Genomic DNA, 14,079 nt, shown 5'->3' on the forward strand with positions numbered 1-14,079 from the left:
ATCCCTGTTTGATGCAGATGCTAATGTTTTACCTGTTCAATCGAATACCCCGAAACTTTTGTTTTGAGTTATCGTTGAAAGTACGAAAAAAAAAGTCCCGCAATTAATTCGCATTACAGCTGTACATTTCCCTGCGGAATCATCTATGTCTGTAGAGTTGTTTTACAATCAAATTGCTACCTCGTATCACAAAATACATTGTCACCTTAGAACCTCGAAGAATGCAGTTGATTATTCAACAAGCTTCGGGATCTCGCGGGGTTTCCATGAGCTTATAAATCCGCGATGTGGGGAGCCCGTGAGCTGTACTTAAACCCCTCATGAGCTTCTTTTGATTCAACCTCACCAATTTGAATCACATTGATCAGTCACTATGAGTCAACCAAACATTACCCTTTACACGGCCCAGACCCCCAATGGGATCAAGATCTCCATGGCACTGGAGGAGCTTGGGTATAGTAGCTTCATCTCAGCCGCCTTGAAACTAGTACTGACTTGCCACAGTTTGCCATACAAGGTCGAGAAAATTGATATGTCCAAGAACACTCAAAAGGAAGAGTACGTAGTAGTATCCCACAAATATTAACGGGCTCCTAACAATCGCGCAGCTGGTTCCTCAAGATCAACCCCAACGGCCGCATTCCAGCCTTGACAGACACCTTCAGCGACGGCCAGCAGATCAATATTTTCGAGTCTGGCAGTATCCTACAATATCTGGCAGAACGATATGATCCAGACCATAAGATCTCCTACCCCAAGGGCTCACGGGAATACTACGAGGTGAACAACTGGCTGTTCTTCCAAAACGCAGGTCTGGGCCCAATGCAAGGCCAGGCCAACCACTTCTCGCGATATGCCCCCGAGCACATTGAGTACGGTGTAAACCGATACGTCAATGAATCACGCCGGCTGTATGGTGTGCTGGATAAGCACCTTGCTCAGTCCAAGTCTGGGTACATTGTCGGTGATCACATCTCCATTGCTGATATCACACACTGGGGATGGGTGGCTGCTGCGGGATGGGCTGGCATTGATATTGAGGAGTTCCCGCATGTGAAAGCGTGGGAGGAGCGGATTGTGCAGCGACCGGCCATAGAGAAGGGTCGTCATGTTCCTTCCCCTCACACAATTAAGGATTTGATCAAGGATAAAGCTACCATGGACAAGCACGCTGCTGATACTAGGGCTTGGGTTCAGCAGGGAATGAAGGACGATGCTAAGAGCAAAGTCTAGAGCACTTCATATTAGCATAATCAACTGAGAACATTGAAATATCCGAATCTACCCCGGGTACGATCACTTCGGAAACATTGCAGCGAGAATGGGTTCGATTCCTAGAAATCTCCCCGGTAGATCCCTGTGGGTGCCTTCTATTTTTTTTTTTCTCTCTCTGCTCTCTTTTTACACAAACGCCAGGTAAGAGCGAGGGTAGATCACGACGGGACAAAATATGTGATGATAAGAAAACGAAGAGCTCAATACAGAAAAGTAAGGGACAAATGAAGCGAGCACTCCATATGGATCAGATAGTAGCACAGTAAGTACAGACCCCAAAACCCCTTCAAACCGTGGTATAGCTGTGTGCAAGCGGTATACCTCTGTCAGGAATCATGTCCAGACTCAACTGATCAGGATACCAAATGAAAAAGATAACCATAACAGCCGCCATGGGCACACTGTCAAAGATATAAAGCGTCCACTCATGAAGAAGAGGATACCCATCATTACCCATGACATATTCAATAATACGAAAGACAGATCGAATCAAAATCAAAGCACTGACAGCATACAGCATATGCAAAGAACTTCGCCAAGGAACTCCAGGCTTGAGACACTCAGATGTCGGTGATCGACGAAGCCGTCTAGCAAAGACAATGGCCGTCACCCAGAAAAAAGAGAATGAGATCAATTGAATTGCCAAGCCGACAATCACAAGCACCTTGCCCCACTGGGGATATCCCAGTACAGACAACCCCGAGGAATTGCCTTGAACGACGAAGGATAGCACGTCTCCCCAGACGAATGTTTTAGTGAGACGAGATACGCGGATTACCGAAAGATGTTCGCCTTGGACTCGGCGGATGAGCCGACCAAGAGTCATGTAGATTGTTGCGGCGAAGAGGGTTGGTCCGAGGAGGATGAAGATGTTCGAGAGGATATATGGTCCCATAGTTGTTGTATTGTTGTGTGCAATGCAACGGCCTATGTAGCCAATGATTTCGACTATGATATGAATTCAAATCAGTGACTGTTTCTTGTCCTATAGGCAAATTCAGTAGGGAAGGAGGCCAGCTTACAGAGTCCTCCTAGGGTAAATGCTATGCAAAACCATGACCGCGTTCTGAAAAGCTTCCATGAGTGAATTCCGGTCAGGATCATGAATATAAGCATGAAAATGACCGCTGCGGGCATTGAGGGTACATAATTCCAGAATTTATAGGAACGGGACACGAGCTGGTTCATGTTGGAGAGTGTGTACCAGTGAGGAAGAAGCAGAGAATTGTGAGTTGATATAATCTCTAAGAAAATACTTGATTCCTTTATAAAACATACATCATTCCTTATCCAAAATAGAAGAACCTTTTTTATTCTCGAATGGATCGGCGTACAAATACGCGTATAGAGACGACCCATATCTAAACTGACATTTGACCAGTAATAAGGCTTTAAACAATGAGCTAGTCCAAAAGGAACAAGATCCAGTTCTATACGCGCATTACTGTTAGAAACGAGGTTGTAAACCCTATACTCTATATCCTATGATTTGGAAAACTCTGATAGGTCACATCTCATACGAAGCTATCCTCGGCTTCAAACATCGGGGGTACCAGTGCCTTCGGAGGCCATCCAGCCTGACAATCAAACGTCTTGGTGAAAGAATATTTCCCCGATCCAATCCATTTGACATCTTCTTTTTCTCCAGCCCCAGTCGGCAGAATAATCTTCGCTTTCGAGTTTGGTGGCACAATCACCTCAAGGCGGAACTCGCCACCCTGACCAACCTCCCACCGACACTCCAACCGCCCATAAGAAGTCTCATAAATAGCCTCTGCAGAAGTAACCGTACCGCCGGGCACGGGCTGAATGAGAATATGCCGCCAACCAGGCTCCAACGGACTAACACCGGCAACAGTCTTATGAAGCCAGTTGATGATCGAACCCAGAGCATAATGGTTAAAGCTCGTCATTTCTCCAGGGTTGATCGATCCATCTGGAAGCATGCTATCCCAACGTTCCCAGATAGTCGTAGCTCCCATGGTAATTGGATACATCCACGAGGGACAGCTCTTCTCTTGAAGCATGCGGTACGCTAATTGAGGATATCCGGATTTGGTCAGTGCGTGTGTGATCACCGGTGTCCCTGCGAACCCAGTTGATACTTGAAATTTCGACTTCCCAACCAACCGAGCTAGACGAGCTCCAGCGGCTGCTGCTTGCTTTGGATTATTAAGTAAATCGAATACCAATGCTAGACTAAGGGCTGTTTGTGTGTCGCCGACTAACCAGCCCTCGGGAGTAACATATTTTGTTTGGAAGCGTAATTTCAGGCTTTGATGTTCAGTTTCATAACGACTTGCGTTGACTGCTTCGCCAATGATCGAACTTATTTCTGCTAATACCTTTGTGACATGCACAAGGTAGGCGTCAGCCACGAGTGTCCCGTCTGTTCGCGCGTTGCCTGGTTGATCCGGTGGCGCGGTAGGATCTAGCCAATCTCCGAGCTGGAATAGAGTATCATCCCATAGACGGTCAGGTCCGCGCTGAACTCCTCGATCTAGCCAGCCGACCATGCTAGGATACTGCTTCCGAAGAATTTCAACGTCACCATAGTTCTGGTATAAGGTCCAAGGAAGTAGAACAGTCACGTCATCCCAGATTGCTTGAGGAAAACAAGGCCATGCTTCTTCGGGGATAACATTGGGAATGACGAATGGAGGAATTGCTTTCGGATTTTTGAGTTGTTCAGCCGATAGATCCTTCAGCCAATCACCAAGCATGCCCGATGTGTTATACAGGAAGCTGGCGGAAGGGCCGAAAACTTGGATGTCTCCAGTCCAACCTAGACGCTCGTCTCTTTGTGGACAATCAGTGGGAATGGAGAGAAAGTTTCCGCGCATAGACCAAGTGGCATTCTGATGAAGCTTGTTGATCATAGGATGAGAGCAGTTGAACCAGCCAGTCCGAGCGAGATCCGTATGCATAACCTCAGCGACAATGATATTCAGATCTGGATTCCATCCCTCGACTTGGACAAAGCGGAATCCATGGAATGAGAACCGAGGGGCCCAATCGATTTCATCGCCTGCTGAGATGATCTTGTCACTGCACTTGGCTACACGAAGAGGACGAGTTCCTAGCTCTTCATTCTCGAGGACTTCCGCATGAGTTAAAATGACATTTTCACCGCGGGCAACTGCAAGTCTTGGAATCCGGATACGTCCAACCAAGTTCTGCCCAAAGTCGACGATCGTCTTGCCAGATGGTGTTGTAATTATCTGAATTGGCTTGACAACCTCAGTGACTCTCACAGGAGGAGCATTCGGAGCCACGAGCTCCGCACTCGGGAAGTCCACCTCTCGAGTCGCCTTCCAAGTCGCTTCCAATGCGGAGGAGTGACTACTCCAGCCATCTTGCTCATCGAGCGCATTGTAAACCTCACCATCGTAGATCTCACTGCTGACAATTGCAGAGTGGTAACTCTTCCAAGTCGAATCAGATGGAACGGTAAATTGATCACCATCCTCAGACTTCATTTCCAACTGCGCAATTAGGGCCATTTCATCCCCATAAATGAAACGACGTCCACCATGGAAGCCCAATCGAGTAGCATACCAGCCTTCGGCAACCTCAACGGCAATGGTGTTTGGCTCATTCTCATGCAAAAGCGATGAAACATCGAGAACCTCGTAGTTGAGTCGATGAAGATAGCTCGTCCAACCAGGGGCCATGCAGTGATCGCCAACAGGTACGCCATTGATGTATGCCTGAAACACCCCCAGGCTGGTAATATAAAGACGAGCTTGCTGCACCTTTGCGAAAGGGAGAGTGAAGGTTTTTCGGAAGCGGATAGGTCGCAATGGACCTTCAGATTGTTTTACGCTGCTGGTGATAGCGCGTGCATTCCAATTCTTCCGATGGAGCAAGCCGCATTCAACGGTACTCCAGTCTGACCACTCGGTGGGAGTAGAGTCCGGTCCACCATATGCACGAACCCGAGCGCGGGCGATGTCTCGAGACTTGAGTGGCTGGCTTGGCCAGGGTACAAGGACGGAGTTGCTGCTTTTGACATGATGTGTTTCTGGTGTTGAGGAGGAATGGTGTGAGAGTTCAATATCGTATGCTGTCTGTTCCCAGTTCTGGCATGTTTGTTCATTTGTTGTGAATCGCCACGAAAGGCGAGGCTGAGATTCTCCGATCCCGAAGCCGGTTGGATGTTGTTCAAATGATAGCGATGTTATAGAGGGTTGTGACGACATTCTAAGAGTCTCGGGTTTGAAGTGTCGGAACGAAGTGATGGGTTGTGGTTGTGAACCAAGTCGTACTACATAAGTCACAAATGAGGGGTGGACCGCTCGGGTTGAATACACCCGAAGTCAACAACTCCTCGTGATATCAACTACTTCATGGCTTTGAGCCAAGATATCTTGGAGATGTTTAGAGTGTCCGAAGTTGAGCCGGAGGCATCCGGCTCAACTTCGGATAACCGCGTGTTCATCTCTCCCCACTCCCCGCCCATCCCTGCTATGCTGTCATTTCTCACGAGCTCCTGTATAGTTGGATCCGCCATTAACAAATGACGGACGCCATGCTTCCCCGCAGGTTGAAACAACCGACGGACTCCTGCCGACAGGGCTGAGGGGCGGGTCAATCTTTATTAGGCCCTGACCTGTTCTGGTCTGCTCGGTCATTCTTCTCTTCATTCACCTCATAATCGAAGTCATGGGTTCTCACGCTGCGATGCCTGACATAGGCGCTATTTTAAGCCAGTTAACGTTGAAAGAGAAGGTTTCTCTTTTAGCTGGAAAGAATTTCTGGGAGACAGTGGACATTCCGGAGAAAGGCGTCCCCTCAGTGAAGGTACAGTACACAATCCTCACCCTCAAATATTGCACTGATTGATACCTTCTAGGTCTCCGATGGTCCCAATGGCGCCCGAGGTGCGACCTTCAAGAACGGCGCAACAGCCGCGTGTTTCCCGGCATCTTGTCTCTTGGCCGCAACATGGGACGTGGAAGCTGCTAGGAACATTGGAAATGCTCTTGCAGAAGAGACGCAATCCAAGGGAGCTCGTGCACTGTGAGAATCCCGAATTGGAATCAAATAGCCCCATGCTAATGAACCGTTCAGCCTGGCTCCAACAGTCTGCCCTCATCGCCACCCGCTCGGTGGTCGCAATTTCGAGTCCTTTTCCGAGGACCCGTTGCTTGCCGGTAAAATGGCCGCGCAGTACATCAGCGGCCTACAGGAGAAGGGTGTAGCCGCGACGATCAAGCACTTTGCTGCGAACGAACAGGAAACCTGTCGTTTCACAGTCGATGCTCATATCGCCGAAAGAGCTCTTCGCGAAATCTATCTGAAGCCATTCGAGATTGCCATTAAAGAAGCCAATCCGATGGCTGTCATGACTTCGTACAACATTCTCAATGGTCACCATGCCGATTCAAGCGATTTCCTTCTCAAAGATGTTTTGCGCGGTCAATGGGGATGGAATGGCCTTGTTATGAGTGATTGGGGCGGCACGAACTCGACTGCCGAATCTATAGAGGCTGGCCTTGACCTTGAAATGCCCGGCCCTACCAAGTGGCGAACAGCCGAGGCTGTTCTTGAGGAAATCAAGGCCGGTAGAGTCTCAGAGAAGACCATTGACGATCGTGCTCGTAACGTTTTAGAGTTTGTGGCTAAACTTCGCTGTTTCGAGGATCCGACTCTCCCCGAAGAAAAGGCCATTAACAAGCCAGAACACCAGAAACTTATCCGCTCAGTCGGCGGTCAAGGCCTGGTTCTTCTCAAGAATGATAATGGGATCCTTCCTCTGAACAAGGAGCATCTTGCCAACAAAAAGGTTGCTCTGTTGGGCTTCGCCAAAGATGGGTTGATTCACGGTGGTGGCAGTGCATCAGTGAATGCTCACTACCGGATTACGCCTGAGGAGGGTCTCCGTGCTGCACTTGGTGACGCCGTTGAGTTCGAATATGCCCAGGGTGCCCACACATTCCGTCAATTGCCATTGATGGACAAGATGGTTGTAGACCGTGATGGTCATCCCGGATGGACCTTGGACTTTTTCCTAAGCGAGGAGCCTACAGGAGAGCCCTCTTCTTCGAAGCACTCTGATGTGCCAACATACATGCCAATCTTTGTCAAGGAGGCTTGGGGTAGTGTCAAAGCCACTGGCCGCTTCACCCCAAAGCAGAGCGGTCGCCACTACCTTGGCATGTCAGGATTAGGACGCTCCAAAATTGCCATTGATGGCAAGACAGTGTATGAGCAGAAAGGAAACTGCCCCGACTCAATGGCATTCCTGCTGGGAGGTGTCAAAGAGCCCGAGGTCCAGTGGGACTTTGAAGCTGGAAAGTCCTACACGATCGAGGTCGTCACTCTAAAACCTTCCAAAAGTGGCGGTATCGCCCTCCTGGATGGATATCTCGGTTTCCGATTCGGCTTTATGACGGAGGAAGAACACAACAAGGATCTCCTCTCCGAAGCGGTGGAAGTCGCGAAGCGCTCCGACCTTGCCATTGTCTTCACCGGCCATACGCCAGACTGGGAGACAGAAGGCCAAGACCAAATCAGCTTTAACCTCCCTAGTAACGGATCTCAAGACCGTCTCGTGACTTCCGTGAGTGCTGCAAACTCCAACACAATCGTGGTCAACTGCACCGGCGTGGCGGTTGGCATGCCGTGGCTTGAAAATGTCAAGGCTGTCGTGCAAGCCTGGTTCCCCGGCCAAGAAGCTGGCAACGCAATTGCAGACGTCCTCACCGGGGCAGTCAATCCTTCAGGTCGCCTACCTGTTTCTTTCCCTCGCAGGCTTGAAGATGCTCCTGCTCATGGTAACTTCCCCGGTGAATACATCGATGGACAGCTCCATGTCACATACGAAGAGGGTGTCTTCGTAGGCTACAGACACTACGACCGATCCGAGGAACACCGCTCCCAGGTCCTCTTCCCATTCGGCCATGGTCTCTCTTACACCACGTTCACCCATAGCAACCCGAGAGTAACGGCCTCTGACGATGCCGAGGAGTTCAAAATTACGATTGATGTAACCAACACTGGTTCGCGGGCCGGCGCCGACGTTGTTCAGGTCTATACAGGAGCCAAGGTGACGTCCAGTGAGGATCCGGTTAAAGAGCTGGTTGGGTTTGCTAAGGTTCACCTTGCTCCCCGGGAGAGCAAAACTGCTATGATCAGATTTAGTGCCCGGCAGTTGGCTCATTTCAGTGAAAGTACCAAAAGGTGGGAGTTGAAGCAGGGTGAGTACGAGGTCACTATTGGACGGTCTGTGCATGATGCTATTGTGAAAGTTACTGTATCTGCTGCGGTCCGGTCTTATGAGCTGTGATTGTTTGGCAAATAAAGAGAATGCTTGTCTTTGATTATATGAAATATGACACTGAACATTGGGCTTCAAGTAAACTAAAGAAACGTAGCAACTGAAGCATTGCATTATTTCTAGAGTAGAACATACTTCGAATGGTTTTCTCGGTGTATTTTTTTCGAGAGCCCAACATAGACCGAGTCGACATCAAAGAACTCATACTTGACTGCGCAAATGAAAGGCACCACACTCCTTTCCGAGAGATCCGCATTGCAAGCCGTGCCCATCCATAACCCCAGTGGTACACATTTCCCTCCCAGCGGCAAAACCTCGGGAGAGAAAAGGCAAAAATCAGCTGAATCCGGGGTACGTCTGGGGTTTCCCCACATCTTCACCTGATTTCTTTTTGACCCGTCTTCACTCGGCATTTATTCCCAGAATCATGGATCAGACCATTCTCCCACTTGCCTTTAGAGAGACTGATGCAAATACGAGGATCCAAATTCAGATGGGTTAGCCGCGTGGCTGAAAATCTCCATTCTTGCTTTTTCGGCTTTGTATACTCGCATCTCGGGGTAGTTATATCCTTGCCAATGCAGAAAAAGAATAAATGCACTCCCGTGGCCTTGCTTTTTGACCATCGGGGATCATACCGTCTCGACTCCCATTCTCTGGAGTTCATTCTTCTATACACTACACCCTCACCTATATCATTACCCATTACCCCTTGATTCCAGGCATACTACCAACAATGGAAAAGCCCAGCACCGACCTAGTCGAGCACGCCGATGACCAGCACCTCGGCCACCTAGCCAATCAAGAAGATCACGAGCTAGGAAAATGGCAAAGCCTGAAGAAATACCCATGGACCTTCGCATGGTGCGTCTACGCCGTATGGTGCATCCTCCTCGTCAGTTTCGAGAACCAAGCATCAGGAAACGTAACCGGTATTCCTGAGTTCCGTAAAGACTTCGGGCATTTCTATGACGGCGCCTGGGTTCTCGAGGCGAAGTGGCAGTCTGCATTCAGTGGCGGGCCAGTGGCGTCGGCCGTTGTTGGGGCGCTGTGCTCTGGTCAGATTGCGGATGCTATTGGGCGCAAACTGACGATTGGAGTGTCGCTTTTAATTACTGTTGCTGCTGTTACCTTGGAGTTTGTTGCGACTACCAATGAGATGTTCTTTGGGGGAAGTTTCTTAATGGGTTTGCTTTGGGAGCTTTGGCTTCTGTTCCTATTACTTATGTTGGAGAGGTATTTTTCTTCCAAGATTCTTTCTTTTCCTATGACATGTCTTTTCTTCTTATACTAACCATTTCTATAGATCTCCCCCCTCGCCCTCCGCGGCACCCTCACCTGTCTCACAGCTCTGGCATACTGTATTGGCCCTTTCGTCGTCGCCCTGATAACAAACACGACTGGAACTTATACAAACCGCTGGGCTTACCGTGCCGTGTTTGTAGCTCAGTACGGCTACGCCGCACTAGCACTCGCCTTGATAGCATTCATGCCCGAGTCACCTTGGTGGCTGGTGTCCAAGAACCGCGACGACCAAGCCCTCAACAGTCTCCGCAAGCTGGGCTACAGCGAAGAAGAGCGCGCCAAAAAGATCGCCAATATCAGGGTGACTCTTGAAGATATCAAGCGCGAGACTGAGGGCGTTACGTATCTGGAATGTTTCCGTCGCTCCAATCTGCGGCGTACGATCATCTCCATCGTCCCGCTAAGTATCCAGGCTTTGTCTGGTGTTGTCTTTGCGGCTGGTTACTCGACATACTATATTCAGCTGGCTGGATATAGCACAGAGATGAGCTTCAGACTTCAGATTGCGCAGCAGGTGTGCTCACTTGTTGGCAATGTCATGTCTTATTTCCTGATTGACAGGGTTGGCCGTCGCAATGTGATGCTTTACGGCTTGGGCATATTAACCGTCATCCTGATGTTGACCGGTGGACTGGCGGTAGTTGGAGCGGATACCTCAAACCCCAACTCCGGGGGTGCGATCAAGGGTACGGTAGCGTTGATCCTGATCTACTGCTGGTGGTACAATATGACCATTGGATCAGCGGCATATACCATCTTGGCTGAAGTGTCGACGTCCAGACTGCGAATTAAGACTATTGCTATTGGGTTGGCATTGCAGAATGCGCTTTACACTATGTGGTCATTTGTTTTGCCCTATCTTTTCAATCCTGATCAGGCGAACCTTGGTGCAAAGGTTTCTTTTATCTTTGGTGGTCTATCGGTGATTTGTCTGGTTTATTTGTGGTTTTATCAGCCCGAGACTGGCGGCAGGACTTATGCTGAGCTTGATGAGATGTTTGTTAAGGAGGTTCCTGCGAGGAAGTTTAAGGCTTATCAGACTGATGCTGAGGCTATGGGCGTTGCTGTCAAAGAGGGTGATGTCAGTGTTTAGGGGCGGGGATTTCTACCTAATTTTGGACGAGACTTGTGATGTCTTTATGAGTTGGTTAAGTTTATGTTAGCATATTCTATAATTTTACCTGGATGGTTATTCTGCTGGCACATGAATTAATATAAAGGTACTCTACCGGACTATTACTATAAACAGAAACAGAAACAGAAACAGAAACTTTTGAACCAACATTCATCATATCTTATATTTAGCAGGAAGATATGTACAGCCCCCTATGTGCGACCAAGACACTGCCCGAAAAGCAGTATAGATCGCCGCCAGAAGAGAAGAGGAACCCCAAAAGTATACAGTGAAAGCCGGCTGCAAAGCAGGAACTAAACAAAAGAAACAGAGTAGATATACCCAAGCAAAAGCCCCAGTATATAGACCAAACGGATGCAACCCGTTAAAAAGCACAAAACAAAACAGAAAAAAAAAAAAACGACCTCTCAGAACACGCTCATACACACACAAAATAAAAAGAACGAGACATGGGGTCTCACGTGTATCTACCAAGAGAAACTTTCTTCCACATAATCAAGATTGGAATGAGCCTGTCTCCTCCGACAAACTTTGCGAACATCATCACTCAACCCACCATTACCACAAACAAGCACACCCATAGCGCCAATCTGATTCTCAACCTCCATCCCAATCAAAGTATCGATATTAGGACGGCCAGGGAACATCTGCACAGTAGCAGAGGGGCTCTGGATCTCCTTCGTATTCCGAGGTCTGGTAACAAACAGCATAATACGCAGGACTTCACGGCGGCGATCCATAGCCAGTATCTTGGTCATCCAGGGCCGAATCCACTCCAGGTGCTCAGGTGACTGGATGATCCAGACGAGAGTGACGCGGCGTGCGGCGACGGTCCCATCTGCGAAACCGGCTACGAGGTGGCGGACGAAGGGAACGTGGTGTGTTATGCCGACGCCGCCGGCGAAGAGCATTACTGTGCCGTAGGAGTCCATTGTGTGGATGTTACCGTATGGGCCTTCGGCGAAGGCACGGACAGTCAGCGGTGTGCCCATTGAGTTTGCGGCGCGCTGGAAGAGCTTGTCGGTCATTCCTGTGCGGCGGCGAACGAGCAGGGAGATTGTTTCTTTTTGGGGCGCGCTGAGGAGGTCTGATTTGGTCAGGGGGAGGGACTTCTCGTCCGACATGTTGTCCTCTGTGTCGCTCCAGCCGACGGAGAAGGGGTGCGAGGTCCACCATCCCACCGACGGGATGTAGAGGTAGATGTGCTGGCCGGGGCGGAAGGTCCAGGGGCGGGCTACGCGCAGGGTGATGCGCATTGCATCGCCGGGCATGGCTTCGATGGTTGCGGTTGTTGATTCGCGACCGCAGTTGCGGTAGAGGATGATCAGGAGGCGGGTGGCACGCTCCAGGGCCCAGAGGATGATGGCTGCGAGCAGGTAGGTTTGCGCCGCTAAACCGTCTAGGTGAACCCAGAGGAAGCCGATGGAGACGGCTGCAATGGCGAAGTGGAGGTGCAGGAATGTCTCGTAGAAGGCATGGCGGATGGGCGAGGGCGAGTGCACCAAGAGCGCGGCGAAGGCTGCGGCAGCCACCAGGCCGGTGAACAGGAAGCTGCTTCCTCCCAAGGCCATGGCGACGACCTTCCAACCCTTCTCCTGGCCCTTGGGGATTGCCCAGGCAAATACGTGGGCGAGAGCCTCCAAGACTACAATGCGGCCCAGCCATCTGTGGAGCAAGTTCCATGTGTCGAAGGGCACGTGGAGCATGGCGATCAGGGGGTTGTTACGGCCTGCCATGATAATCAGAGGGATCATGTTGACAGTGGCCATAGTACCGGTACGGTTACGCACGACACCGGCAACGGTGTCCTCTTTGGAGCCATAGGGGGTGGTAACGCAGCAAAGTGCCACGTTCATGGCGACGATACCGGTGACAAGGAATGCATGGAAACGACTGGGCAAGGTACCCATGTTGATAGCTGAGGAAAGCTGCATTTCCTGGTTATGACGGGTGCGGAACAGTGCTGCGTAGACGATGTGCTCCTTAACCCAGGAGAAGGTATCATGAGCAGAGACAAAGTACCGTTGTCTATCATCGCTGAAGCTGGACAGACGGCGCAGATGGGCCGAGAAGCGGAAAGAAAGATGCCAGATGTAGTATGCGGCAGCGGCACAACCGAGCGCGAGGATTGTATAGCGGGCCAAGTCATCATTGACGGCCTCATAGTACATTTCCGAAGAGCTCTTGCTGTAACGCTTTTCGATGTCCATTGCGCTGCTCAGTCCAGCGAGGGATATGGCGAGAAGAATGAACTGCATGATGCCCCACTAAGATGCTGCAGGTCCAAAAGTCAGGGGTGGCCTGAGTGGTTGTTCAGCGAGACCAGCTCGCTATCAAAATGGAAAGAAAAGGGGTTGTTATATCAGGACCAAAGCCAACGTAGGCTTTGCTCGGTAGATATTGTCGAGAAGTAACACAGCAGTCGAAACAATCCCAGTTGTTTGGCAATGTAAATAAGAATGGCAAGGGTGAAGAATCCTGGTCTCGATATGCGTTTGGTGGCTTGGTGTCGAGTGCAGGGCCTGCCTATATCTAACGTATAGAAAACAGAGAAAACAGCATAGAAATGGCGATTGTCGATAATTTCTCGATCCAATTGTGCTCAGAGAATATCGGACGAAAGGACTGAGCAGGGAAGATGTCTTAAAAAGGCTGTTGTCGGCTGGCAACGAAAGGAATGCTGGTGAGCCAGTCACTGCAAAGGGCTAAAGATGGAACTTCGTCATACAATGACGATTGTCTCAGAAAGAAAGGCAAAGTGAAGAATGAAACAATGTCAATTGTAAAAATAAAGCACAAAGAAGAAAAGAAGAAAGGAAGAAAGGAAGAGAGTAACAAGAGAAACTGTCTCTTCCCTAAAGAGTGGAGAGTATGAGACAAGCGTCAAAGGCCGGATTAATATGTAGAGTCCAAGCAAGGCTGGGCTATGGCCCGTGTGCCATGCTATGTAATGCAGTATCACTTTTGCATTTTGATTAATTCCGAGGGGTTTGTGCCAGGGTTGACGGGTGTCAAGGGATGTTCATAGCGACCCCTCGACTCCATGGGTCAATCAGACAGCTAAATTTCAGATCATCTTCCG

General features: G+C 49.7%; 6 protein-coding genes across 6 annotated transcripts; 3 read left to right on the forward strand and 3 right to left on the reverse strand.

Annotated features, from left to right (window-relative positions):
- Positions 1-193: 193 nt before the first annotated feature.
- N7446_008011 (uncharacterized protein) lies at positions 194-1,322 on the forward strand. The gene is made up of 2 exons (XM_058516756.1): positions 194-558; positions 609-1,322. Exons 1-2 carry the CDS (start codon positions 374-376, stop codon positions 1,231-1,233), a joined length of 810 nt encoding a protein of 269 aa, XP_058370402.1. The 5' UTR covers positions 194-373; the 3' UTR covers positions 1,234-1,322.
- A 239-nt stretch (positions 1,323-1,561) lies between these two features.
- N7446_008012 (RTA1 domain-containing protein) lies at positions 1,562-2,170 on the reverse strand (the record flags this gene model as incomplete). Its single annotated transcript, XM_058516757.1, has 1 exon — positions 1,562-2,170. The coding sequence occupies one exon, from the start codon at positions 2,168-2,170 to the stop codon at positions 1,562-1,564; it is 609 nt and encodes a 202-aa protein (XP_058370403.1).
- A 619-nt stretch (positions 2,171-2,789) lies between these two features.
- Positions 2,790-5,477, reverse strand: N7446_008013 (glycoside hydrolase family 78 protein; the record flags this gene model as incomplete). Its single annotated transcript, XM_058516758.1, has 1 exon — positions 2,790-5,477. The coding sequence occupies one exon, from the start codon at positions 5,475-5,477 to the stop codon at positions 2,790-2,792; it is 2,688 nt and encodes an 895-aa protein (XP_058370404.1).
- Positions 5,478-5,884: 407 nt separating this feature from the next.
- On the forward strand, positions 5,885-8,566 carry N7446_008014 (beta-glucosidase; the record flags this gene model as incomplete). The annotated part of the gene is made up of 3 exons (XM_058516759.1): positions 5,885-6,078; positions 6,131-6,297; positions 6,349-8,566. The coding sequence occupies exons 1-3, from the start codon at positions 5,941-5,943 to the stop codon at positions 8,564-8,566; spliced, it is 2,523 nt and encodes an 840-aa protein (XP_058370405.1). The 5' UTR covers positions 5,885-5,940.
- A 727-nt stretch (positions 8,567-9,293) lies between these two features.
- On the forward strand, positions 9,294-10,955 carry N7446_008015 (uncharacterized protein; the record flags this gene model as incomplete). The annotated part of the gene is made up of 3 exons (XM_058516760.1): positions 9,294-9,744; positions 9,792-9,793; positions 9,864-10,955. 3 exons carry the CDS (start codon positions 9,294-9,296, stop codon positions 10,953-10,955), a joined length of 1,545 nt encoding a protein of 514 aa, XP_058370406.1.
- Positions 10,956-11,464: 509 nt separating this feature from the next.
- Positions 11,465-13,255, reverse strand: N7446_008016 (ferric reductase family protein; the record flags this gene model as incomplete). The annotated part of the gene is made up of 1 exon (XM_058516761.1): positions 11,465-13,255. One exon carries the CDS (start codon positions 13,253-13,255, stop codon positions 11,465-11,467), a length of 1,791 nt encoding a protein of 596 aa, XP_058370407.1.
- Between the last annotated feature and the right edge of the window lie 824 nt (positions 13,256-14,079).

The sequence above is a fragment of the Penicillium canescens genome (genome assembly GCF_028828765.1).
Source record: "Penicillium canescens strain IBT 15451 chromosome Unknown utg000005l_segment0_segment0, whole genome shotgun sequence".
NCBI classification, from domain to species: domain Eukaryota; kingdom Fungi; phylum Ascomycota; class Eurotiomycetes; order Eurotiales; family Aspergillaceae; genus Penicillium; species Penicillium canescens.

Bases quoted from the DNA above. Each gene is read 5' to 3' on its own strand.
- N7446_008011 (XM_058516756.1), top strand. From the start codon at position 374: ATGAGTCAACCAAACATTACCCTTTACACGGCCCAGACCCCCAATGGG. The intron at 559-608 runs GTACGTAGTAGT...ACAATCGCGCAG, and splicing joins AAGAACACTCAAAAGGAAGA to CTGGTTCCTCAAGATCAACC.